The sequence below is a fragment of the Podarcis raffonei genome, chromosome 17 (assembly GCF_027172205.1).
Source record: "Podarcis raffonei isolate rPodRaf1 chromosome 17, rPodRaf1.pri, whole genome shotgun sequence".
Lineage (NCBI taxonomy): Eukaryota > Metazoa > Chordata > Lepidosauria > Squamata > Lacertidae > Podarcis > Podarcis raffonei.
Window position 1 is genome coordinate 8,583,968 of NC_070618.1, and position 24,184 is coordinate 8,608,151.

At 43.6% G+C, this 24,184-nt stretch overlaps 1 protein-coding gene across 1 annotated transcript; it reads right to left on the minus strand.

Moving 5' to 3' along the window:
* Window positions 1-619: 619 nt before the first annotated feature.
* SRP72 (signal recognition particle 72) lies at window positions 620-24,156 on the minus strand. Its single transcript, XM_053370725.1, has 19 exons — window positions 23,981-24,156; window positions 21,382-21,502; window positions 19,642-19,765; window positions 18,112-18,255; window positions 16,285-16,396; window positions 15,192-15,223; window positions 14,308-14,432; window positions 14,153-14,210; window positions 13,871-14,002; window positions 13,254-13,382; window positions 12,125-12,197; window positions 11,151-11,215; window positions 9,371-9,466; window positions 8,049-8,152; window positions 6,583-6,660; window positions 5,831-5,968; window positions 5,564-5,601; window positions 3,557-3,716; window positions 620-904 (listed from the first exon to the last, which is right to left on the minus strand). Exons 1-19 carry the CDS (start codon window positions 24,111-24,113, stop codon window positions 724-726), a joined length of 2,043 nt encoding a protein of 680 aa, XP_053226700.1. The 5' UTR covers window positions 24,114-24,156; the 3' UTR covers window positions 620-723.
* Window positions 24,157-24,184: the final 28 nt, after the last annotated feature.

Below are 24,184 nucleotides of genomic sequence, written 5' to 3' on the forward strand. Positions count from 1 at the left end.
CTCCTTGGCAGCAAATTCCACTGTCGAACAGCTCTTACTGTCAGGAAGTTCTTCCTAATGTTTAGGTGGAATCTTCTTTCTTGTAGTTTGGATCCATTGCTCCGTGTCCGCTTCTCTGGAGCAGCAGAAAACAACCTTTCTCCCTCCTCTATGTGACATCCTTTTATATATTTGAACATGGCTATCATATCACCCCTTAACCTCCTCTAAAACGGGGCCTCTGATGAGGGTAATAATTTTTGGGCCTGCTCATACAGGAGGAAGAGATATCCTGCCCACAAAGCATTTAGAGCTTTATAGGGAAGAACCAGCACCCTGAATTGTTCTTGAAAACAAACAAGTGTAGTTGATGTAAGACTAGTGTTGTGGTTCCATAAAGTGCACACTTGATGGCAGTTTTGCACCAGCTGCAATTTCTGATCACCCTTCAGTGATGGCCTCATGTAGGACAACCCATGCAAGATGAGAAAACTGTTTCCTTAAAGCCTGGAATGAACAGACAATGCCACCATGCATAGATATTGGTATGAGGAGTAATAATATCTCCACTATCACTACAGAGAACAAATATATATATATATATATTTCAAAAGGAGAACAAAAGGACACATATCCACCCTGCTTTTTGTTTGACCTTTATTCTGCTCTTGGCATTCGCAATTGGAAAAAAAGAAAATAAAAGGAAGACAGGCAATTTCAATTTAAACAGCCTGCTTGCCATGATCACCAGCCTCCTTTCCCTCCTTTCTTTTTCTTCTGCTGCTGTTTCTTCTTTGTGGCAGCTGCGCCAACAGGCTTTTGATGCCTTGGCGGTATCATGTTGCTTGTTGATCCAGATGGAACTGCCGTTACGGTGCCAGGCCTTGGGGATGTAGGTGGACTACTTGCAGTCTTGCTAGCATCCCTGTAGACAAGGAAGAGACAAATGGGATTATTATCACACAGAGCTTAGATGTACGGTATATCTTCTGTCCTCCTGTCAGCAGCAAAAACAAAACAAGCAGGTTAAACCTCACGTACATGTCATATATTACTGCTTGCAGTGAAGAATTCATTCCTTTACATAAGAGAAGAACACCACTTAGAAATTGTAGCCCCCCCTTTTTTTTACAATAAGTTGTGGGCAGAATTGAGCCACTGCTAGCTAGTACAGTTGTACTTTGGATCCCGAATGCCTTGGTACTCCTCAGACACTTTGGCTCACAAACACTGCAAACCCGGAAGTGAGTGTTCTGGTTTGCAAACGTTCTTTGGAACCCAAACATCCGACAGGGCTTCCGATTGGCTGCAGGAGCTTCCTGCAGCCAATCAGAAGCCATGCTTTGGTTTCCGAACGTTTTGGAATTCGAACAGACTTCCAGAACGGATTCTGTTCCGACTTCCAAGGTACGACTGCATACTGCAGGTGCTACAATATATGCATCAGCATGCCATTCATATATAACGCTTTGGGATAATTTTTTTATTCTTGGAGAACATGTGGCTGGGGGTGGGGTGTCACTCTCTTCTAGGAGCTGGATACTTTCCCTCTAGGATGCCTGCATACAGACACAGACTGCCAAGAGAGATCTTCAGTCACCAAATGAGTTCCTAAGTTCCAGCCCTTCAGATGACTTGAGCAAAGCAGACAATTCTATTGCCTTTGTCTCTTCATCTTTCGCAGGCCCACAAAGCCTGCTCATCTTCCTGCACTCTTTCATCCTCCTATAGGATGTCTGCCTCTCTCCATATGAACCGACCCAGATACAGTGGTACCTCTGGTTACGAACTTAATTTGTTCTGGACACAACCATAGGTTATGTAATTAAGCATCTATTCTTATATTACGCAAATCACTCACACACACGTATCCTGTTAGTTGTTCTCACCCAAAATCATCTATAAAGATCTGTGACTTTCTGGGAGCAAACTGATTAACGGTGATTTTACAACAGGAGGTCACTCATTTGATGGCTGTGGTTCCCCAATTTGGCTGGCTACCATTAATTTATACTTACAGTGGCACCTCAGGTTAAGTACTTAATTCGTTCCGGAGGTCCGTACTTAACCTGAAACTGTTCTTAACCTGAAGCATCACTTTAGCTAATGGGGCCTCCTGCTGCCGCGCCGCCGGAGCCCGATTTCTGTTCTTAACCTGAAGCAAAGTTCTTAACCTGAAGCACTATTTCTGGGTTAGCGGAGTCTGTAACCTGAAGCGTATGTAACCTGAAGCATCTGTAACCCGAGGTACCACTGTATACACATTTAGGCACCAGGCGAAAACGTTCCTCTTCAACCAGGCCTTTGGCTGCCTATCATCCTATATCCTTTTAAATGTGTTTGGGGGGTGCTGTTTTGTTCTATTCTTGTTTTTATTATGAATTTTGTGGTTCTATCTTGTGTTTTCATGCTGGGAACCACCCTGAGAGCTACAAAATTTAAAAATAGTAATTTTAACACACCCACACACCCACACCCCACATTGAGTATTAGTGCCAGTTCCAAAAAGCCAGTTCTTTAAGCCTTTTGTGAATGGCAACTGCAGAAAGAGGGCAGGGATGTCCTCTTCTCCACTCCCTTACTGTGACTCTCATTCTCTACCTACTCCTGGAGATTGTGTCCAATACAGTGGTATCTCGGGTTAAGTACTTAATTCGTCCCGGAGGTCCGTGCTTAACCTGAAACTGTTCTTAACCTGAAGCATCACTTTAGCTAATGGGGCCTCCTGCTGCTGCTGCGCCGCCGGAGCACGATTTCTGTTCTCATTCTGAAGCAAAGTTCTTAACCTGAAGCACTATTTCTGGGTTAGCAGAGTCTGTAACCTGAAGCGTATGTAACCTGAAGCATCTGTAACCCGAGGTACCACTGTATACACATTTAGGCACCAGGCGAAAACGTTCCTCTTCAACCAGGCCTTTGGCTGCCTATCATCCTATATCCTTTTAAATGTGTTTGGGGGGTGCTGTTTTGTTCTATTCTTGTTTTTATTATGAATTTTGTGGTTCTATCTTGTGTTTTCATGCTGGGAACCACCCTGAGAGCTACAAAATTTAAAAATAGTAATTTTAACACACCCACACACCCACACCCCACATTGAGTATTAGTGCCAGTTCCAAAAAGCCAGTTCTTTAAGCCTTTTGTGAATGGCAACTGCAGAAAGAGGGCAGGGATGTCCTCTTCTCCACTCCCTTACTGTGACTCTCATTCTCTACCTACTCCTGGAGATTGTGTCCAATACAGTGGTATCTCGGGTTAAGTACTTAATTCGTCCCGGAGGTCCGTGCTTAACCTGAAACTGTTCTTAACCTGAAGCATCACTTTAGCTAATGGGGCCTCCTGCTGCTGCTGCGCCGCCGGAGCACGATTTCTGTTCTCATTCTGAAGCAAAGTTCTTAACCTGAAGCACTATTTCTGGGTTAGCAGAGTCTGTAACCTGAAGCGTATTTAACCCGAGGTACCACTGTAGTGATCTTCCTTTCAAGGGGAGTAGCTCTCTTTGATGACCTGATTACTTTGCCCTGGGACACTGAGAGGGCTCTAGAATCAAGTCTCGCAAGGCTGGGTCCTGTTACTCACAATTCAGAAGAAGCTGCTGTTGTTGCTCCTTGGGTTCCTTTCCCAATCTGGTCCTTCTTCTTGCCCTTCTTCCGCCCGCGATAGTAGGAGCGTTCCCGCATTGGAAGCCAGCGCTCAGGGTCAGGAGCAACCTTAGGGTCATAGTTCTTTGGCAGTTTTCCTAAGGAGTAGGTTAAAAAAAAAAGAATATTCCTTTTCTGAATACCAAGGAGTATTCAGCATGGGAGACTCATCATGATTTAAGAACAGCTGCACTGCAGGTAAACGCCTAATAAGCCAAAGCTGTACAGCACTTCCATGGTCGGAAACAGACAACGCTCTCACTGTGCGCAAACCACAAATACCATTATGCTGACATGTTTTAGCTTTTCCTTGCAACGACAAAAGTTGGGTTGTTGCAATTAGCAAGCTATACCTAGACTTTAAATACTGTGTAGAACTGACTTCACATAAGAGCATGGAGACCTACCATAGATTCCGGTGTATAAGACGACTTTTTAACCCCGGAAAAGAGGTCAAAAAGTTGGGGGTCGTTTTATACGCCGGGTATGGGTGGCGCGGAGTGGAGCCCGCCCCCCACTGCGGCGGCTCCGAAACAGCAGCAGCAGCAGGCTCCGCTACGGCGGCTTTCTCCTGGCACGGAGCTGCCCAGCGTATTAGGCAACTGGGCTTATAAGACAAACCCCCAAATTGCAGCTGCCAATTTGGAAGGGTCATCTAATATGCCAGAATCTACGGTACTCAAAACGTTCATGTTAGAAAAGCACTCCTAGATCAGTCCCCAAAATATTCATCTATTTTTGTCTCTGACAGTGGCCTGCAAAATGCTTTAGGGAAGTTTGTGTGCAGAAAATGAAGACAACAGCCCATCCCTGCTTTTAATCCCTGCAACTGGTATTGAGAAGTATGGTGCCTTGAAACAAGAAGTCCAGGACGCTACCATTAATGTCGCACAATTGCTGCAATTTCCTGACTTTGGCTGAAAGTCAACTTAGTTTGAAGTTAGCTTCTTGAGTCGTTTTTTAAAAATTCCACCCTAGTACAGTGGTGTTTAGATGAGGAACATGTAGCTCTGCAGATGCTGTTGCACTCCCAACTCCTATCTGCCCTAGGCAGCACTGCTAATGGGCAGAGATACCTAGCAGTTGATAAATATTTAACTTTAATAAATAAAGTATGTATTTAAAATATTTTAATAAATAACAGACACATGAGAAACTGACTTATACCAAGCTAGTCCCTTGGTGTGTTGCACCAAAGGTAGAGCTCTGCTAATGCCATCTTGGTAGTCAAGGCAATGCCAAAATTAATTGGTAGTTGTTGTAGCAATGAGTTCATATATTCTCTTGCTTTGATATAGGCTAATTGGTTTGCTTTGATGCTATCCTTATCTGTGGGGTGGGGTGCTGGGATCTAAGCCCAGAAAGGGGAATCTTTTCTGAGAGATTTGGGTATTTGTCACCTATGTCCTTATCTGGTCAGGTGGAGCGATGGAAAGTCCTGGCCAAAGTGCCATATGCTGCTTTGTGTATAAAGAATGAATGAATGTTTCCTTGGGCGCGGAAAAGACATCTCCTTGCTGCAGTGCTCATCCCTCGTATGTAAAGGCTGGGAGACCCAGCAGGCTGATCTGCTGTAAGTCTACACCTTTCTTTTAATAAAGCACTAGAAATGACCACTCTGGTGTTTTGACATCCTTCGTTGGTATCCCTGCACCCAACCACTCACTCCCACAAGTCCTCCTTTGGGCCTGCAGTTCAGAACAATTGGTCCATCTAGTTCATTACCGTCTACACTGATTAGCAGCTGCTTTTAAGGTCTCCAAAAGAAGTCCTTCCCAGACCTACTTGGAGACGTTGGGAACTGAACCTTCTGGGAGACAACGTCCGACAACATCTGGAAGATCATAGGTTCTCCACTCCTGGCTTAAGATAGTTTTAGCCAACTTCTCCAGAAGCCCTTTTGAACTCCAAACAGCTATACAGCCATTGCTAACAAGACACTCACCCTTCTTTTTCTTCTTCTTCTTCTTGACATCACCTTGGCTGGAAAAACAACAACAGCACATGAACACACATGAGCCTGCTTGAGATGCAGCAGAAAGAACAGAGCTAATGGATGTCAAGGAGAGCATATCTAATGGCTTTGTACAGGAGAAAGAAATAGGGCAAGCTTGTAGCTGCAAGACAGAAAACTTATTTTGGTCGCTGAGCTGGACTTCTTCATATTAACACTGACTCAAGATGTCAAGGATTATTTAAAAAGCTTCTTTACCCTTGTTCTTTCTGCTGGTTCTCAACCGCGGGTTTCCCTCCTTTCTTCCGAATGTATGTAGCCCCATGCGAGTTTTCAAGAGCGTCCACATCTACTTTCAGAGACATAGTGTCCGAAGAAGGCAAGTGTTTGCTAAGTCTATTGTAAAGGAGGGGTTAAGGAATAACAATATGAACACATTAAGCAAATAAGAGAGAGGAGAAAATCATTCTCAGGATCTCAAAGGCGGTTTAGTGGGTACAATAACGACAAAGATAAACTAAGCTAGGAGACTGGGAAGAATTCTCTGTTGTATAGGAAGGGAACATTATATAATGGGGTAACAAATTTCTTTTTTACTTCTGGATGGGCAGAGTGACCATGAGAGGCTGAGCTTCTAAAAGAAACAGAGGTGCTTGGCATTTGGGGATCAAAACAGTAGAATAGTGTTTTTGTACCTCTGCTTGATGAAAACATGGAGTTAAAAGGGAAGACTACCAACCCAGCTGTACCTGAACTTCCTAGTCGGATGTGTGTGTTGTATGCACCCTATGAGACAACAGTGAGGTTCCAAGGCCAGTGAGATGTGAAAGTCTTAGAATATGCACAGGGGGATTCCAGAAGACACAGGATTTCTTTGGCAGAGAACATGGCATCATACTCCAAAAGCTGGAAGCTTTGAAAAGCATCACTGCAGCAATTACTCTGATATGAGGAAGTGGTCAAAGAATGCCTCCTTGTCTCACCTCCCTCAGCCACACAAGGAAGGATACACTTTAGCTTTCTCACCATCCACCAGGGAGTATGCAGAAATGAGCTGGGCCAGGGTATGGACATCATCTGGATTCTGCCTACAAAAGTAAAGAAGTGTGAGATTTACAGCCTGTTCTAAAGAGAGCGGTCAGCCCAGTGTTGCACACCACAGGAAGGACTCCTCATATAAAGGTTCAATGTCTTTCCATCGAACCTGCTGAGCCACAGATTTTCCAAGGGTTTGGTGTCTCCGCTATGCGTGTGTGACGGGAAAACTGTTGAATCTCTTCCACATATAATGTTCAACTGCCCCCTACATAGCATAGCCAGGACTAAATTCCTGGGTCCTGCTTTACTGCGCTTGGTTGGCAGGCCTGTTGAGTTACACGCCGCACTGCTTTTGCAGGATACAGATCCTTCTGTAACTCTGCAGGTGGCGAGATTCCTGAATGCGGTTATCTCACACACAAAAACCACCAAAAACCAACTAAAACACCAAAACTAATCGGACTCATATAAGCAGGCAAATGAAGTGCCCTGCCTCCACCTTCCATAGGAGCCACAAACAATATTTTCAAGGTGCACGCTGGCTCAGGTGAAGCTGCACCTTAGAGATGGGTGGCAGCAGCAGCTCTATCAAGGGAAAGGGACCAAAAGAGAATCTAATGAGTGAGGAGGTTGCTCACTCTGTGGATGTTCCAGCAGCTCATTGGGGCAACACCCATTCGCTTCAATAGCCTGCCAAAAACCAGGTGTGCCCACCTATATAGGGGATTGCAGGGTGAAAAAAGTGTGTCCAAAGCACAGGTAGAGACACCACAACTTTCCCCTCTTCTCTCACGCAGCCCCCACTGCACAGTCTCCAGAGGGACCCACTGAAGCAGATTTTGGGGGCACGCGGGGAGAGGAGAGGAATAATAATAATAATAATAATAATAATAATAATAATTTATTACTTATACCCCACCCATCTGGCTGGGTTTCCCCAGCCACTCTAGGCGGCTTCTAACAGGAGATTAAAAATACATTAAAACACCAGTCATTAAAAAACTTCCCTAAACAGGGCTGCCTTCAGATGTCTTCTAAACCTCAGATAGTTGTTTATTCCTTTGACAACTGATGGGAGGGCATGCCACAGGGTGGGAGCCACTACCGAGAAGGCCTTCTGCCTGGTTCCCTGTAACTTTGCTTCTTGCAGTGAGGGAACCACCAGAAGCCCCTCGGCACTGGATCTCAGTGTCCGGGCCGAATGATGGGGGTGGAGACGCTCCTTCAGGTATACTGGAAAGGTAAGTCCCACTGCTAAGTGGGATGCTGTTCATGTAACACTAGGAACAACCCATTTTTAATATGCCTTATCTCATTTGCTGCATAAACACATTTTTAACACTACTGAAGTAACTGTCATCTTCTGTTTCAAAAGTTAGTGGGGCCGCTGAGTCTTTTGCAGTAAAACTCACTTATTAGCTCTCAGGAAGGGACTTACTTCCACAGCTCCTCTAGATCGCTGATGGCTTCCTTCTTCCGTCCGTGTTTTAGCTTGAAGTTGACAGCTTCCCTAATTAACGACAAATGAACTGGAGACTTTGGCTGGGGGTGAAAAAAGGTTTGCTTAAAGTTAAGTTTGAAAACAACTAAAATAATGACATGAGTGATCACTCTCTTTTTTAAGCCGCTGAAGAGACACTTGGAGCCATGAGAGTTTAGGGGACTCTTAAGAGCAGCGGTTGTAGGTAACAAAGGTGTATCATTCATACAAGAAATTCCCCCTGTGCACCCTCAAATCTGTTCTGGGTTCCTCCTCCACCCTCCACATCAGATGGGGACACACAGAAGGGCAAGAAGTTCCACTGAGCCATTGGAAGTCCTTGTGTGGACAGGACAACTTTGATGGGATACAACTGCAATGGTGTATTTGTCTGTTATGAGCTGCAAGACTGCAATCACACTATCAAGCTCAGAATATTGACTTTCAACAGCTGTGGAATTATAACTACTCCAATGCGTAACCGAGTCTTCCCACAAAATACGGATAAAATCAGGAAAATTCTACAGAACAATTTTTTTGCAGACTTCCAAACAGCTGAGGCACAGCACACTTCCCCTCAGTTAAACCTGAGGGCACATTTCACCTTGTGCACACAAAGAAGTCTACACTTAGAGCAGGAGCTGCTAACCTTTTGGAGCCTTGAGCATATTTTCAAACCGAGAAGCTGTCACAGGCACCATATGTACAATGCATCTGTTCTAATGGCTGCAACAGAATTCCTCTTTCAATTCTGATTTCAGAGGAGGGGTGGGCACTACAGGTGCCAGGGAAGGCCACTGCTTGACTTAAGCAAATCTTGACTTGTGAATGTGAGAGCTACCCCACACTAGGGGATCTCTCCTGAATTTTTGCATCCATCTCTTTCAGGTCAGTTAATTCCATGGACTCTGCATCAGAAGTTTTTGGATGATCCAAATGACATCTACTGACAGATAAACTGGAGAACTGCTCCAGTGAAGGAGACAAGAACAGAACAGGCAATCATGCAGAGAGGCAACAGGCAGCCTCTCCATTGCAGTTGAGATTTGGGGCTCATGGGAAACTTGAATTATTTAATTTATTTATTGCAGCACAGTAGCAGTTACAAACCATTTACGAATACCACTGGCTAGCAAATTCAGATAATAAATGTCTTTTTACATTATAAAGAGCTGTGATGTACTGATCATATTTCTACTATTTTATCAGGGATGTAATGCAAGTTGAACACAAAATACCGAGCAGCTTATCTGTTGGCATCTCATCGGACTAATACTTGCCTGAAATTCTTGATACCATTCAATTGCTTGAGCCAAGACCTCTATAGCACTATCAATATCTTCTTCATGGCTATACATTGTCACTAATGCAGATACCTATAACAGTTTAGAACACAACATTAAAGTCAGAAATATTTTTAGCGAGCAATAAGTACTGGAATGTATGACAGGGCCACATTTTAAAAAAAATATAAATGTAACTTTATTACTTCATTAAGTAGAATACTGTCACCACATGAAAACGCACACACACTGAAGCAATATTTACTTCTCTTTTACTACATTTCTTCAAAAGTAACGGAGTCAAGTGACAGCACTCAAGGGATAAAGCAGCCTTGACTTAATATGACAAGAAAGAGTGCAAGTTTTCTTAAATAAGAATCACCCATGCTGTAATGTGCTTTGCTCTCTCCAACACATGGCATCTACACAGCACTTTTTCAAAGTGTTCAAGCATTTCACTTACATTTTGTTAATATTCCTTCTAGCCACCATGTAAGGTAAGCTATATCAAAACTCTATGCACTGCTTGTTCCCGTACTGGGATAACCTTGATTAAGATGCATGTTGGAGGTATTGCTTAGTGAGCAAACAAGAGACAGGGCCTTTTTGGTGGTAGTGCTGCAGCTCTGAAATACTCTCCCAAATGAAATTATTTCACCCAAAACTGAATGGACTTTTATTCTGGCAGGCTTTTAATGTGTAACACCCTAATTTACTACCATCAATTTAAGTATCTTTTACCCTTGCTGCTGTTGGGTTTTCGTTTTATTTTTAATTATTTGCTGTATGAGTTGCTATTTGTTACTGCTTTTAGAAATTGGCTATTAGTTGTACTTTTGCTCAATTGTATTGAAAAGTTTTGTGTTGTATGCTTCTTTTAGCAGAAAGCAGGATATAAATATTGTCGTTCCCATATTGGATGAGCAGGAAAAGCCTGAAATATTCACGCAACTTAGAAATTAAGCAAGTCATGGAAACTATTTACATAAGACCATAACATATGGGATATCTTGGCGCAAAATTTTGGATATTTACAACCTTGCTTCAGCGCCAAGTTCACAATTGCTGCTAGATTAGTAGCCAAAGATTCATGTTGTTGAGTTGCACACCTCTAGCAACAGGAGGCAGAAGAGATCAAGATGTCTGTTATTGCTAAGTCCTGTGGACCAAACACATTACTGATCAAGAGTCCAAACAGAACTTACACATACAAAATAAAGAGGCAAATGAGCAACTTTTAGTCCAGCCATGATGGGACTTGTCAACCTGGGAAGGCAGCCCATCTAGGAGAACAAAAGCTCTAATCCTAAACCTCCACTGCCTTGTGGGATGTCTTCAGGAGAAGAAAAGGCCAAGGAGTAAACCCTACACAAATCCAGCGTGGAGTCCCTAAAATGGTTGGATGATGCCTTGCATACCTCCTTCCAGCAACTCCTGCAGCCAAGATGGTGCCAGACATATTGCTCTGCTTTCCTTTGAACCACATCAGCGAGGCTGAGAGTGGTGTCTTTTAATCTGGGCAGTTCAGGACCTCCAAAAACACTGCCCTGGCTCGTGCCCTGGGGAGGTCACTTCAGTGCTGCTAACACAGTGGTTTGACTCCCCTCCCCCCCAAAGCTCCATTGTCTCTTGAGACAGACAGATGTCAAAAAGAAAAAGTAGTCTAACCACCCAAGCTAGGGTCAGAATGGCATGCTAGGAGAAGAATATGACACTGGGGGTGGTGTCAACAGGATGCATAAAACTGTGTGTGTGTTTAGAATTAGCTGCAACCTACCATGCCTGGTTTGTGCCTTAACTCTTCTATAGACCTCAGGATGATACATGCTTTCGTGACACTGCCTTTGAGAGAGAGAGAGAGAGAGAGAGAGAGAGAGAGAGAGAGAGAGAGAAAGAGAAAGGGAGGGAGAACAAAAAGTGTGGTTATTGGCAATTGGCTGCAGTCCCCTGGGCTAGGACATCTGTTCTACCATCAAGCAACTCTCTTTTTATTAGACAGATAAAAAGGAGCGATTATAGAAACCATCAATCAGGGCTGCATGCAGAAGCCAGCTTCATGAGAAACTCAGCCTTTTATTTAAAGAGCGAAAGTTGCTAGCCCTTATGACTGCAAAAAAATATGCATGAAAGCATGTGGGAAATAACTGAAGTATCAAAAGCGAAAGGGATGTTTAAATAAGAATTTCACTGGTCACAGCTGAGAGGGTTCAGGGCTCCATATTTTTCCTTATCCCTCCCCATAATTAGTAAAACCTGAATTATGCAAAAATGCTATCATCACCATCATTGCTCTGTAAGAAAATTATACAAATTTGTTCAACTTGCAAGCTTTCTAGATGGTGAAGACTTCAGGTATTGCCCCTTCCTGCCTTTAACCTAAGCTCCCCCAGAAGGCAGCCTCCCTTTGAGAAAAAAATGAGTTAAGAATGAGAGTGGTCATTGTAGTACAGTGGTACCTTGGGTTAAGTACTTAATTCGTTCCGGAGGTCTGTTCTTAACCTGAAACTGTTCTTAACCTGAAGCACCACTTTAGCTAATGGGGCCTCCTGCTGCCGGAGCACAATTTCTGTTCTCATCCTGAAGCAAAGTTCTTAACCGGAAGCACTATTTCTGGGTTAGCAGAGTCTGTAACCTGAAGCGTATGTAACCTGAAGCATATGTAACCCGAGGTACCACTGTATATGGAAACAGTATGAAACTGTAGCTGAATGCTCAGGAAGCTTCTTTCCAAAGGAAGCGAGGCTACAGTACCTTGAGCAACTTTCAACTGTGCCATCGTCAGCTTAATCTCTGCTGCTTTCTCGGGGTGCTGATCGGCAAACTCCTACAGGTTAGAAATGGAAACACAAATCAAGAGGCTTTCAGACAGAATCAGCTTCAGAATTTCCAGAACAGGGACCTTGCAATGAATAGTAATTGCACTGTGGAGTCTTATGTCTCTTGACTCTCCTGTAACAAACTCCGAGTCCCTTGAACAGAAGCTCTTCTATTAGGGGACAGGAATACACAGCAATATGTTAATAAAGGGTCTCCATTTGCTATGCCATTACCTAAATCATCATCAATCATTATTACGGTCCAGAGACCCAACAAATCATTACAAAGCAATACACAATTCATACAGCTTACCTCCAGGTTAGACGAGCATTTTGTTTAGAATATAGGGATCATTTGTTCTTGCAACCACCAATAAAAACTTTTCCACTGCTAATGTTCTAGCATTTGTCCGGTCTTCCAGTAGGAACCTGACATAGTGAGCCTCTGATTTTCCAGGGGAAGGTACCAGCAAGGGTAGTATCAGTTCAGCCCTGGCTTGCTCATATCTTGCACAATGCAACAAAATATGTTTTATGGAATCGATGTCTTGAGCACACGAGCAAAGTCTGTCCTGGTAGGGAACTCCTCTCAACCTACCATCCAACACTGCAGAAGGAAAGACATTTAGTCTGGCTTTGGTGAAAAGCCTTCGATAGTTTGCCATTACCTAAAATATGCTTAAGTCTAAACCATGATTTGCAGTACACCTTAGAAGTATAGTTTTCAGCCAGGCACATTTATGTACTGCACCTATACCAAGCCACACTTAAAGCAGTTCTCTTGTCTCTGTAAATCTCTCACTGCTTGCAGATCTCAGACAAGCAGATCTCACTAGTGTATTCTCATACATAGCTTCTTGGGAAAAGGCTTAGCTCAACAAGCTAATCCATAGTTTCACTGAATGCTTGGGCTGGTGCAAAAATAACGCTGTCGACTCTAACTATGACTCCCAGTGCCCAGCAGGTTCATGAATTCCCTTCCTCCTCAACCTCATCTAGATGAACAATGATTCAGAGCTTTGTCATCTCCTGCATATTTCCTCAAGCAGCAAACCACAGCCTACCTGTAGCAGCTCTATTGCCTTGGTATGCTGTTTCTCTCGACACAACTGTGCTGCCTGGATTAGCACAGGGAGGAGATGTTCGGGACTCTGTGACTGTAAACTTGATGCCAGTTTGCGACACTGATCTGCCTAAGGAACAAGAGAAAAAGAGTGGCTGGTTAGGAATGCTGATTCTACAGAGAAAGGGCAGGATTTAGAAGTGTAAGCCAACAAACCAAGGCGCTCCCTGCCCTCCTTGATAACAGACCATAAAAAGTAAAGGGGCCCCTGACCATTAGGTCTAGTCGTGTCCGACTCTGGGGTTGCGGCGCTCATCTCGCTTTATTGGTCAAGGGAGCCAGCGTGCAGCTTCCGGGTCATGTGGCCAGCATGACTAAGCTGCTTCTGGCGAACCAGAGCAGCGCAAGGAAACGCTGTTTACCTTCCCACCGGAGCGGTACCTATTTATCTACTTGCACTTTGACATGCTTTTGAATTGCTAGGTTGGCAGGAGCAGGGACTGAACAACAGGAGCTCACCCCGTTGCGGGGATTCGAACCACCGACCTCCTGATCAGCAAGCCCTAGGCTCTGTGGTTTAGACCATGCATCAAAGCAATTGAAGTGGCACAACATTACCTGGTTGGTGTACATGGCCAGCAGAGCTTTATTGAATTCTATTGCTTGGAGCTGTTTCTTCGAGAGTTTATGCTCAACACCCTCAGCGTTGGTCAGTTTCACCTTTTTCTTTGAGTCAAAGACGTTTTGGTCCTGTGAAAGACAGCATCCCAAGATGCATCACTCAGTCAACAGGAACATGATGTTTCCCAGGTTGCTTGCTGAAATTAAGACACGTCACGCTCCTTTTGTGTGATTTCTTCTGCAAAACATGCTTGAGGAATTACTAGGATGATGCCATACCTTGTTAATGGTAATGATGTTGTTGGCGATGACAGCAAGCAACCCGACATCTGTTGGCCTGCAGAGAACAGGGCATATGTGCATTTGTAAACATGTCTTCTTTTCTAAAAAGATGCCAAGACCACCAATGCCACCATTTTACAGAAGTCACTTACTTCAGTTTGATTATCTGATTGTAAAGTTGCAGGGCTTCCTCTGTGTGACCTTGCAGCTGCAAGATATAAGCCATCTGACCGTGAATAATAGCCAGTTCAGCCTCAATGTCTTCTTCGGTAACATCCTAAAAGGAAACAGTAAAAAAAAGTTAACACACAACCTTGAAACCTTGTTATATAATATCCACAGATCAATGGATGGAATCCAATGTCAAGTCAGTGGACCCCAAACCCCCAGAGCAGATTTTGGGGGGCGGTATTCATGGGGTTGCCAAGGAGGGGAAGGGGAGAGAAAGGGTAAATCCAATTTATGCAAGCTGGAATTTAGTATCACCCAAACCTGCAAATATATCTACGGTAACTAGCAAACTTACTAGTAACGCAGCTAGAGAGCAAGCCTCATTGAATAGAGAAAATATGCATTGGATTGCACTCCTGGTACCATTTCTCTCATTGGGTGAGTCACGCAAGCATGCAAATCTCATCCACTGATATCACCGGGAGATAAAACTGCCTCACTTTGCCATTATTGTGTTCACTAAGAATACTTTTTAAAATGGCTTCAGCAGATAATGGAAGCTCTGGATATTTAAATTGTTAGTATCAGCAATGGCCCTTGCTACAGAATTCACAAAGTTTAATTCTACTCTGTTAACACTTCTCAGTGAAGCCGTTCATGTGAAAGAGGCACACTGCTATTGAAAGGCACAGAAGTAAAAAGAAAAGCGCTGATGGAGAACACTTTAAATCCAGTGTGATGAAGGAAAGCAGGCAGATAGCACATAACCAAGCAGATTTATGCAATTAGCTTACATGCACACATACTGAGAATATTAAACCTGCCGAGCGGAAAAAGGATTCTCGGTGTAACGCTAGTGACTCACCGAATCTTCTGAGAGAGACTGGCGACACAGATCTACAATGAAAGTGTGACAAATTAATTTTGGACATAAGAAGAGCCCTACTGGATCTGACCGAAGGCCCATCCATTCCAGCCCCTTGTTCTCACAGTGGTGAACCAGATGCATACAGGAAGCCTATAGGTAGGAGTGCAGCAGCACTCTTCCCACTCGTGCTGCCCAAAAACTGGTATTCAGAGTCATATTGCCTCTGACAGTGGAGGTAGCACACATTTTGCCATAGATATGAGCCACCAATCAAGGTTCCACCACTGATTAACACCTGCCTATAGAAACTTCATTTGCAGCACAGAAGTGCAAGGATGCCTGATATTTCTCTATACAGTGGTATCTCTATTTACGAATACGATCCGTTTCGGGGTGCCGTTCGCACCCTGAAAAGTCTGTAAGTAGAGTGCCGCTACTGCGAGTGCGTGAAAGAGCGCTTCTGCACATGTGCGAAGCGCGCAGATCACTTCTGTGCGTGCAGCAAACCCGGAAGTAAACACTTCCGGGTTTGCCACGTTCGTAACCTGGAAAGCCGCAACGTGAAGCAAACGTAACACGAGGCATGACTGTATTTGACAGCATCCTATAATCATTCTCCGCATATCTTAATTCCTAATCTGCCCTTAATATACTAGATCCTAAGTTTCCAACTGTGTGTCAATACATGATACAATTATGGATTTCTTAGTAGTACTATCAATTTAACCATCTTGAGTTCTCCCCACATCTCCCTTCAGTTCTATTTTGCTTGGTCTTTGCTTGTTTTTCCAAGTTGCTGGGGGGGGGGGGAATCTAGCTATTTGAAACTTGATTTTGCTTACCAAAATGAATGCAAATTAGTGCAGGGAGGAAATCCTGTGCAGTCTATAGGAACAACAGGTTACTGGTGGCCGTAAAGGCATTCTTGAAATACATTTGCAGATGCAGAGAATAAATTTAGGGACACAATAATCCCCATGTCTATTTTCTCAATTTCATTTATTAAAGGATTTAGATCTTGTGACGTCTTTCCACAAAAGCAGCACAACGGGTTACAAGGAAAGGACAAATTAATCTTCTCATTCATTACCTTCTGCTCTTTGTAGGCTTTTCATTGCCTCGTTCAGCCTGGCCTGCCCAACCAAAGAACAAGCAGCATTGTAACTCAGCTCATATGTGGCTTCTTGAAGGCCAAGATCCTCCTGGACAGAGCAAAAATAACGAAGTAAATAAAGGGATACCTCGTTCTAAATTACAGTGTGAACCAGTTTGCATGAACACTTTGGGTCAGATGGCTAGACACAGATCAAAACAATTCTTCCAAAGCATGAAGGGTTCTTAAATTAACATGCAGTAAATTCAAAAGCCACAAGCAGGTGATACATACTAATAGGAAGCTGTATGAACACCCTTCTTTCTAACTATATACGAGGCACAAAAGAACAATATGCAAGCAAATCATCACACGATTCTAGAAGCCCAAGCTCCTTTCATCAAGCGTTTCTTTCATTCCTTAGCACACATTGGCGGCAAGATGTTGTAGTGGCATAAAGATTCTTTTGCATATAAACAGATGTTAAGTAAATTACTAAACAAAGGCATACATTTACGGCATCAAACAATAACCACATTAAAAACACAAAAGTAACCACCAGTATACCAATATAAAAAGGCAATCAGAATTTTAAAAACTGTATCTAAGGAAGATTGTAGGAAAATGCAAGTTGTTCTTGTTTTTAACTGCCCACTTAAATATATGCAACCCTGGGTTCAAGCAAGCTTCCTTGGGCCACTCCATGGTCTTAAAGCTACCACAGATGAGGCCATCCTGTGTTTCCACCTGCTGTATCTTCTCATGGTGTGTGTGTGTGTGTGTGTGTGTGTGTAGCTGTGGCATGAATCTGACCTCTGATCAGTCATGTTACTGCTTGCTAGGGAGTGCGAGAGGCGGAAGCAGCAGTTAAGTCAATACAGTGCAAATGCACTGCCAGAGCTAATCTGGTACTCCTGCTGGTGTATTTGCACTGTGCTGACCTTGCACCTTGCCCTCTACCTCCCAGGAAGCAGCAGTGGTACAACCAACCTGGAGTCAAGTGAGCAGCAGCTGGGTTTTTATCCTTCTAGCCTTGAAATAATAATAATAATTTATTATTTATACCCTGCCCATCTGGCTGGGTTTCCCCAGCCACTATGGCTGGCTTCCAACAGAATATTAAAATACAATAGTCTATTAAACATTAAAAGCTTCCCTAAAGAGGGAATGTCTTCTAAAAGTCAGATGTCTTCTAAAATATTGCAGAATCCACTTTTGTTGTCTATCAGTCCCCACGTTACAGGAATTTAAAAGTGTACGAATGTCCTCAAGTGCCAAATTCCAATTGTCCTCCCCTGTGATTGGAATAAGATCCTAATCCAATCCATAACTTCCTGAGAAAATCCTTTCCCTCCCCCCAAAAGTAACAGAAATAAACTGTCAATGTAATCTGACAAAAGCCTTTTCAGCATCTAGAGAAATAACTGCAGCCACATCAGCTCTTCTACTGTTTGAAGCATCCCCTTTTCCTACCAACCTTAAATTATCTGCTCCCTCTCTTTGGCAAATAATATTAATGTACTATTATAGCCATCACAGTCTGGTTAGGAATGACTCCTATTATTATCTTGCTGACTACAATAATTAAGGTGATAGGCCTATAATTTGGAATAGTTTGGTCTTTACCAGACTTGGGAATAACAGAGATATCAGCTTCATACGTCAATGTTCCAATAAGACACTTCCCTGTATTTTATGGCGTTTATGCAGTTCACCTGCAGTTCACTTACAGCAAGAAGAGATGAAGGAGGAAGTCTCTCTCTCTCTCTCTCTCTCTCTCTCTCTCTCGCACGTGCACATACACACTGCCACAAACATACTTACTGGCACGACCTTCTCCCATGTGCTCTGTGCAGCAATAACTGCAGAGAGGTTCGTTTTCCGTTCCTCTTCATATTCATCTTGTGAGTTGCGTATGAGATCCCGGTACACAGCTAAACAGTCGTCATAACGTTCTAATCTGTACAACTGGAAGGAAAAATCTGGATTAGCAGCTCAACAGACCAGAAAACAGTCAAAACTAGGTCTGCAAAATAAAATAGCAACCATAATATCTCAGTAATGTTTATACTATACCTACAATCCAAGCAGGTATTGGACGGGATTCAACTAAGTTGCTGCATGCGCAGAATGTAGTCAGGTCGCAAAATGGGATTTCCTCCTCTTCTTCGTTGCATCCCCCAAATCTTCGTTGGAATATTGGGGAACCCCCAGAACAAGTTTAGGGGGCACACAGGGGAAATCCCATTGTGTGAGTGGGCCTTGTTCTGCACATGCATACCCCACTTTACACTACAATGAAATCTAACCCCAGTTCTTCTTCTTTTTTGAAAAAATCTTAATTGAAAAAGAATAACCACAAACATGCACAGTGTTATGGAAGAAACACTGAACAAAGACCAAGCCCCATCCATGTCACTAAGCAACAACTTTCTTCAAGAAGAAAGAGTGAATGTATAATAGTTACCAAGGTCATCAATTCTAAACTGTCACCTCTGGTTGTTGAGAAAATCAATGCCAAAAGTTCTAGGCTGAAGAGCAACAACATAGCATGTGCCTATAGACCCAGAGTTGTCATGGGAAACACACTGTTCCTCCAAAGCATTTTGTCCATCATAAAATATCCCTCTTGGTAATTCCCAGAACACTGAGAGGCACTTCACAATTGCTGGAATAAGTTTCCATGCTAAGCCCAGGCAATTCTAGTTTCTACAAAATGTTTCTCTAAAGCATTTTATCACCCCTTAATACTCAACCAGGAAGATATTGAAAAGCAAGTAGAAGATCAAAATTTTATTCTTGGCTTTATTATTAATTAACTATTAGTAGTAGTAGTAGTAGTAGACGAGTACAATAGGTTTATAGATATGCAGAATACCCCCATAAATGAAAAAAATATTATCACTTGCTTATATTGACATTTCCAGCATTAAAACCTGCTGATTTTAAAGATCAGTGATCTTTAGTTGAAGTGAAATACCAGTGAAGTGTCATATTAAATTCTGGTCTCATAATGTTGTGCACAATGAAAAATACGTGGCTAAGCTGCATTTTCAATTTTGAAATGTTCTCATTTCATAGGACCATCCATGAGGACAAGAAAGATGGCAAAAAGTAAGGACAGGTCTGCTTAATTAACAAGAACCATTATAATCAGTCTTCATTATTCAACACAGTCTTGGTAGACTGTCAGCATCCATTGCTGCAGGACTATACTGTGGCTGACCCATTTAAGGGATTGCTAACCTGCCATAAAAGAGCACACCTTTAGATTGAGAAAACTCCTCCACCACAGCACCTGAAGCCTTATATCCAGTTATTAAAAGCAGTAAGAGTTTGCAAAGCAGTAGTTACCACTTGTCCATACAGCTCCTTTAGCTTGTCTGTCTGCTGACTGGCTCCTTGAATGGTCTTCAGAGCATTTTCAATCCTGTTCAGCCTGTATTCACAGTAAGCCTTCTCAAAGGCTATCACATCACTGTAACGTATAAGCCGGAAGTGGGATGTGATTTCTCATTATCAACTCTTCAAAAAGCAGTTGTGTTTGCTAAGACTCATTACTGAAGATTGAATCCTATATACACTGACATTATATTGAACCAAACAACACAAGAAAAGGGAACTAATACTTTAGAAATCATAGAGACATATTTTTGGACATGTGTCAAGTTTGTAATTATGTAAAATATGATAAGCTTCAAGAAAGGAGCTAATATTCATAAATTTCTCATTGTCTCAGACTAATATGGCAACAATGTTCTAACAAAACAGATATATTGCAACACAGAAAAAGCAAAGATTGAATGCCTTCACAATACTAATTTTTATTTGCTTAACAAGACAAAGAAGTGTGTCTATATTTTGTGCATTGAACACACATTCCTTTTGCACGCCACACTGCTTTTGAAAGTGCTGGCTTACTGACTGATACAATCCTTACTGGATTGATATTTTTCTTGATATCCCATAAACTGCTTTTCTATTAACACTATATTAACATTCCTGAATTGCAGGGCTTGGACCAGAGGGCTCTCAGGTTCCCTTCCAACTCTACAATTCTATGATTCTATGACTTGTCTTGTAGCTTCTTTTCCCACAATGCAACTAGGAAACCTTTTTTGATACATACACACAGGATTTAGGTCAGCAATTATGCAGCTGCATGCTGGGACATATTAGTGTGCTGCAAAAGAACTTCTAGTGTACCAAGAAACTCATTCAACAATAAAACACTCTAGTGCACCTAAAAGCACACATTCACACTGGAGGCTGCCTGTTGCATCTCTGCATGGTCTTAAAAAGGTAAAGGTAAAGGGACCCCTGACCATTAGGTCCAGTCGTGGCCGACTCTGGGGTTGCGGCGCTCATCTCGCTTTATTGGCCGAGGGAGCTGGAGTACAGTTTCCAGGTCATGTGGCCAGCATGACTAAGCCGCTTCTGGCGAACCAGACCAGCGCACGGAAACGCCGTTTACCTTCCCTCCGAAGTGGTACCTATTTATCTACTTGCACTTTGACGTGCTTTCGAACTGCTAGGTGGGCAGGAGCTGGGACCGAGCAATGGGAGCTCACCCCGTTGCGGGGATTCGAACCGCCAACCTTCTGATGGGCAAGTCCTAGGCTCTGTGGTTTAACCCACAGCGCCACCCGCGCCCCCTGCATGGTCTTGCCTCCTCCCAATTAGCTTTCACTGGCGGCAGCTAATTCTGTTGTCTCTCTGTATGGGTGTGATATGGTTACTCTAATACAGAGACTCACCAGTGTTACCCACCCTTAGCAGAGGCTGTAACGTGAATTTGTTGGGGAATTACCGGCCTCCCAATTAGGAAGAATTCTCATTACAGTAATGCACATAGAAACCCAACTGGATAACTCCTGTAACATCCGGGAATTTTTACCACCCCACACTCAAAATGTAAACTTTTTTAGCCTACGCTTTGAGAATTAATTGACTAAGGAGAAAGAAGATTTTCTTGAAACTGTATTTTTCTTTATTTTGTAAATGCTTCCTTTTGCATATTTTGAAAAACTGAAAGAATTCTTGCACCGTCTGAAAGCCATGTTGTTTGATAAGCAGCTAATATTCAACACTCACCTGGTTAATACTTTGGTATGGGTGTTAATCACACTGAGAGCTTCCTTAAAACTTCCGTTTTGGATAAGGCATACCACTTTGCAGTGAAGAGCAGTTGCATCATCCTTGCTGATCTGCAGTACTAAGAAAAGCAAAAGCAAGGAATTAAACAATGAGAACACAGGCACTGTTATTTGTATCTTGAAAACAAGCAGTTTAGGTTATCACAGCACTTTTCCAACTGTGGTCCAGAGAACCAAATTATACCAGTTGGAAGCTTATTAAAGGCTCCTTAGTGAGAAGTTTGGTGGGCAAACATTATATTCTTCCTTCCTCCTTCCTTGGGAGGTTTTTAAGCAGAGCGTGGATGACCATCTGTCATGGATGCATTAGCTGAGATCCCTGCCGTGCAGGGGGTTGGAATAGATGACCCTTGGGCTCCTTTCCAACTCTACAACTCTGTGATACAATGGTAGAAATACAGCTTGCTAGGGAAGATCAACAGTGAGAGGGCAATGTGTAGCTGCAGGAGGGAATACTTTGCTGCAAGCCTAAACACACATTCTAGGCATTAAGCCCCACTGAACATAGCAGGACTTATTTCAAAGTGATATGACAGTTTCATAGATTAGCATCCTAACTCAATTCAATATAGCAATTCATTTCTTTTACAGATGCATAACTGCACAACCTACTTCCTCTTTACATACGTGGCAGTTTTTTCCCTAGCACATCCCCTGTACAACCAAATAACAATTCAGCAAACAAGACTTCCCCAAGCATGCAAGTACAGTGACATGAATGACCACATAGTGTATTTCTGCCTGTCACACAACTGTTAAAGCCACAGAGCACTTCAAGGAATAAGTGGCTGCAATCCTAACCTCACTTGTTGTTGTTGTTTAGTCGTGTTCGACTCTTCGTGATCCCATGGACCAGAGCACGCCACTTACCTCACTTACCTGGTAGTAAATTCACTGAATTGAAGTGCACTGTTACTAATACTCAAGTTACAGCATGCTTTAAAATATTCAAAACACTTCACCTGTGTTACCTCACTGCGGTCTTTACAAACACCCTAGAAACCAGGCCGATATTGTCGTTAACCATTTTTAATGTTTGACATTTCCTTATGTTTTTAAGATGTGATGGAAGCTGCCCAGAGTGGCTGGGGAAACCCAGCCAGGTGGACACAGTATAAATAATAAAATTATTATCATCATTCCCTTACTGAAGCGGGGCAACAATGCTAAAGCTGAAGGACTAGGGGCTTGCCTGGCGCCACCCACGAAAAAGAGTGAATCAAGCCTTGTCACTCATGAAGATCCAAACGAGGAGAGAGACCTTCTTAATGAGGGATCAGCATGAAAGGGGAACGGGAGAGGTTATATTTTCTGAGAATCCTCTGGAAAAACAATCTCTCAGAGGACCTGTTGATGGCATTTTACCATTGCACTGTGGAGAGTGTATTAACTTATGGTCTGTGTGTGTGGTTTGGGAGCTGCACGGCCAGGGAAAAAACAATGCTGCCAAGGGTTGTAAAGACTGCAGAGAGAATAATTGGGTGCACTCTTCCCACCTTAGATCAAATCTATGCTGTCAGGTGCCATAAGAAAGCGGCAGAGATAGCGCAGGAGAGTACGCACCCTGGAAATGATCTCTTTCAGCTTCTGCCTTCTGGAAGAAGGTATAGGGTTATAAAGGCCAGGACTAGCCACCTGAAAAACAGTTTCTACGCTAATCCAATTCTGGTTCTAAACGCAGCATAAGGTAAAGGTAAAGGTACCCCTGCCCGTACGGGCCAGTCTTGCCAGACTCTGGGGTTGTGCGCCCATCTCACTCAAGAGGCTGGGGGCCAGCGCTGTCCGGAGACACTTCCGGGTCACGTGGCCAGCGTGACGAAGCTGCTCTGGCGAGCCAGAGCCGCACACGGAAACACCGTTTACCTTCCCGCTAGAAAGCGGTCCCTATACAGTGGTACCTCAGGTTAAGTACTTAATTTGTTCCGGAGGTCTGTACTTAACCTGAAACTGTTCTTAACCTGAAGCACCACTTTAGCTAATGGGGCCTCCTGCTGCCGCTGTGCCGCCAGAGCCCAATTTCTGTTCTTATCCTGAAGCAAAGTTCTTAACCTGAAGCACTATTTCTAGGCTAGTGGAGTATGTAACCTGAAGCGTATGTAACCTGAGTGTATGTAACCCGAGATACCACTGTAGTGTATTTTAAAACGGGGTTTCAGAGTTTTTAGGGGTTTTGGAATGTTTTATGTAGTTTTTCAATTTCATTGTTCTGCATGGGACAATGACAATAAAGATATCGTATATCGGGAGCACGGTCTGCCGCCGGGTCACCGCTGAGTGTTACTGGAGAGGCTAAGCGAACGAGCAAATCTGAGGAAAGCCCTTCCCGCTCTGCAGGGTTGTTGTGAAGGTTCCAGCGAAGCTAATGCACGCGAAGCGCTTGGGGACGTGTTTCGAAGCTACTTCCCGCGCAAAGGGAAGGGGGATTAACTAAGAAAAAGTGACAGACTGCCACCCACCCCAAAGAGAGAGAATAAAGGCGACGCCAGGCGCAAAGCCCCGTCCCTCGCCCTGTGCCACTTCCGTCGCCCTCCACTCACTTTTATTGACCGACTTGAGGGCGCGCCCGAAGTCGCCGTTCTGGCCGCAGCGGTTCACTTCGCTCCACAGCGAGGCCACCGAGGCAGCCCCGGCCGCGCCGGCACCACTTCCGCCACCCGCGCCCGCCGCCATCTTGGCAGAGGGAGAGAAGCAGCGGAGGGCGGGGGGGCAGGATAGGCCAGGGAAAGCGGGGCGCCGACGAT

Bases quoted from the DNA above. Each gene is read 5' to 3' on its own strand.
- SRP72 (XM_053370725.1), bottom strand. From the start codon at position 24,113: ATGGCGGCGGGCGCGGGTGGCGGAAGTGGTGCCGGCGCGGCCGGGGCT. The intron at 9,467-11,150 runs GTAGGTTGCAGC...AAACTGTTATAG, and splicing joins TAAGGCACAAACCAGGCATG to GTATCTGCATTAGTGACAAT. The intron at 8,153-9,370 runs GCAAGTATTAGT...TTTCACCCCCAG, and splicing joins AATGGTATCAAGAATTTCAG to CCAAAGTCTCCAGTTCATTT.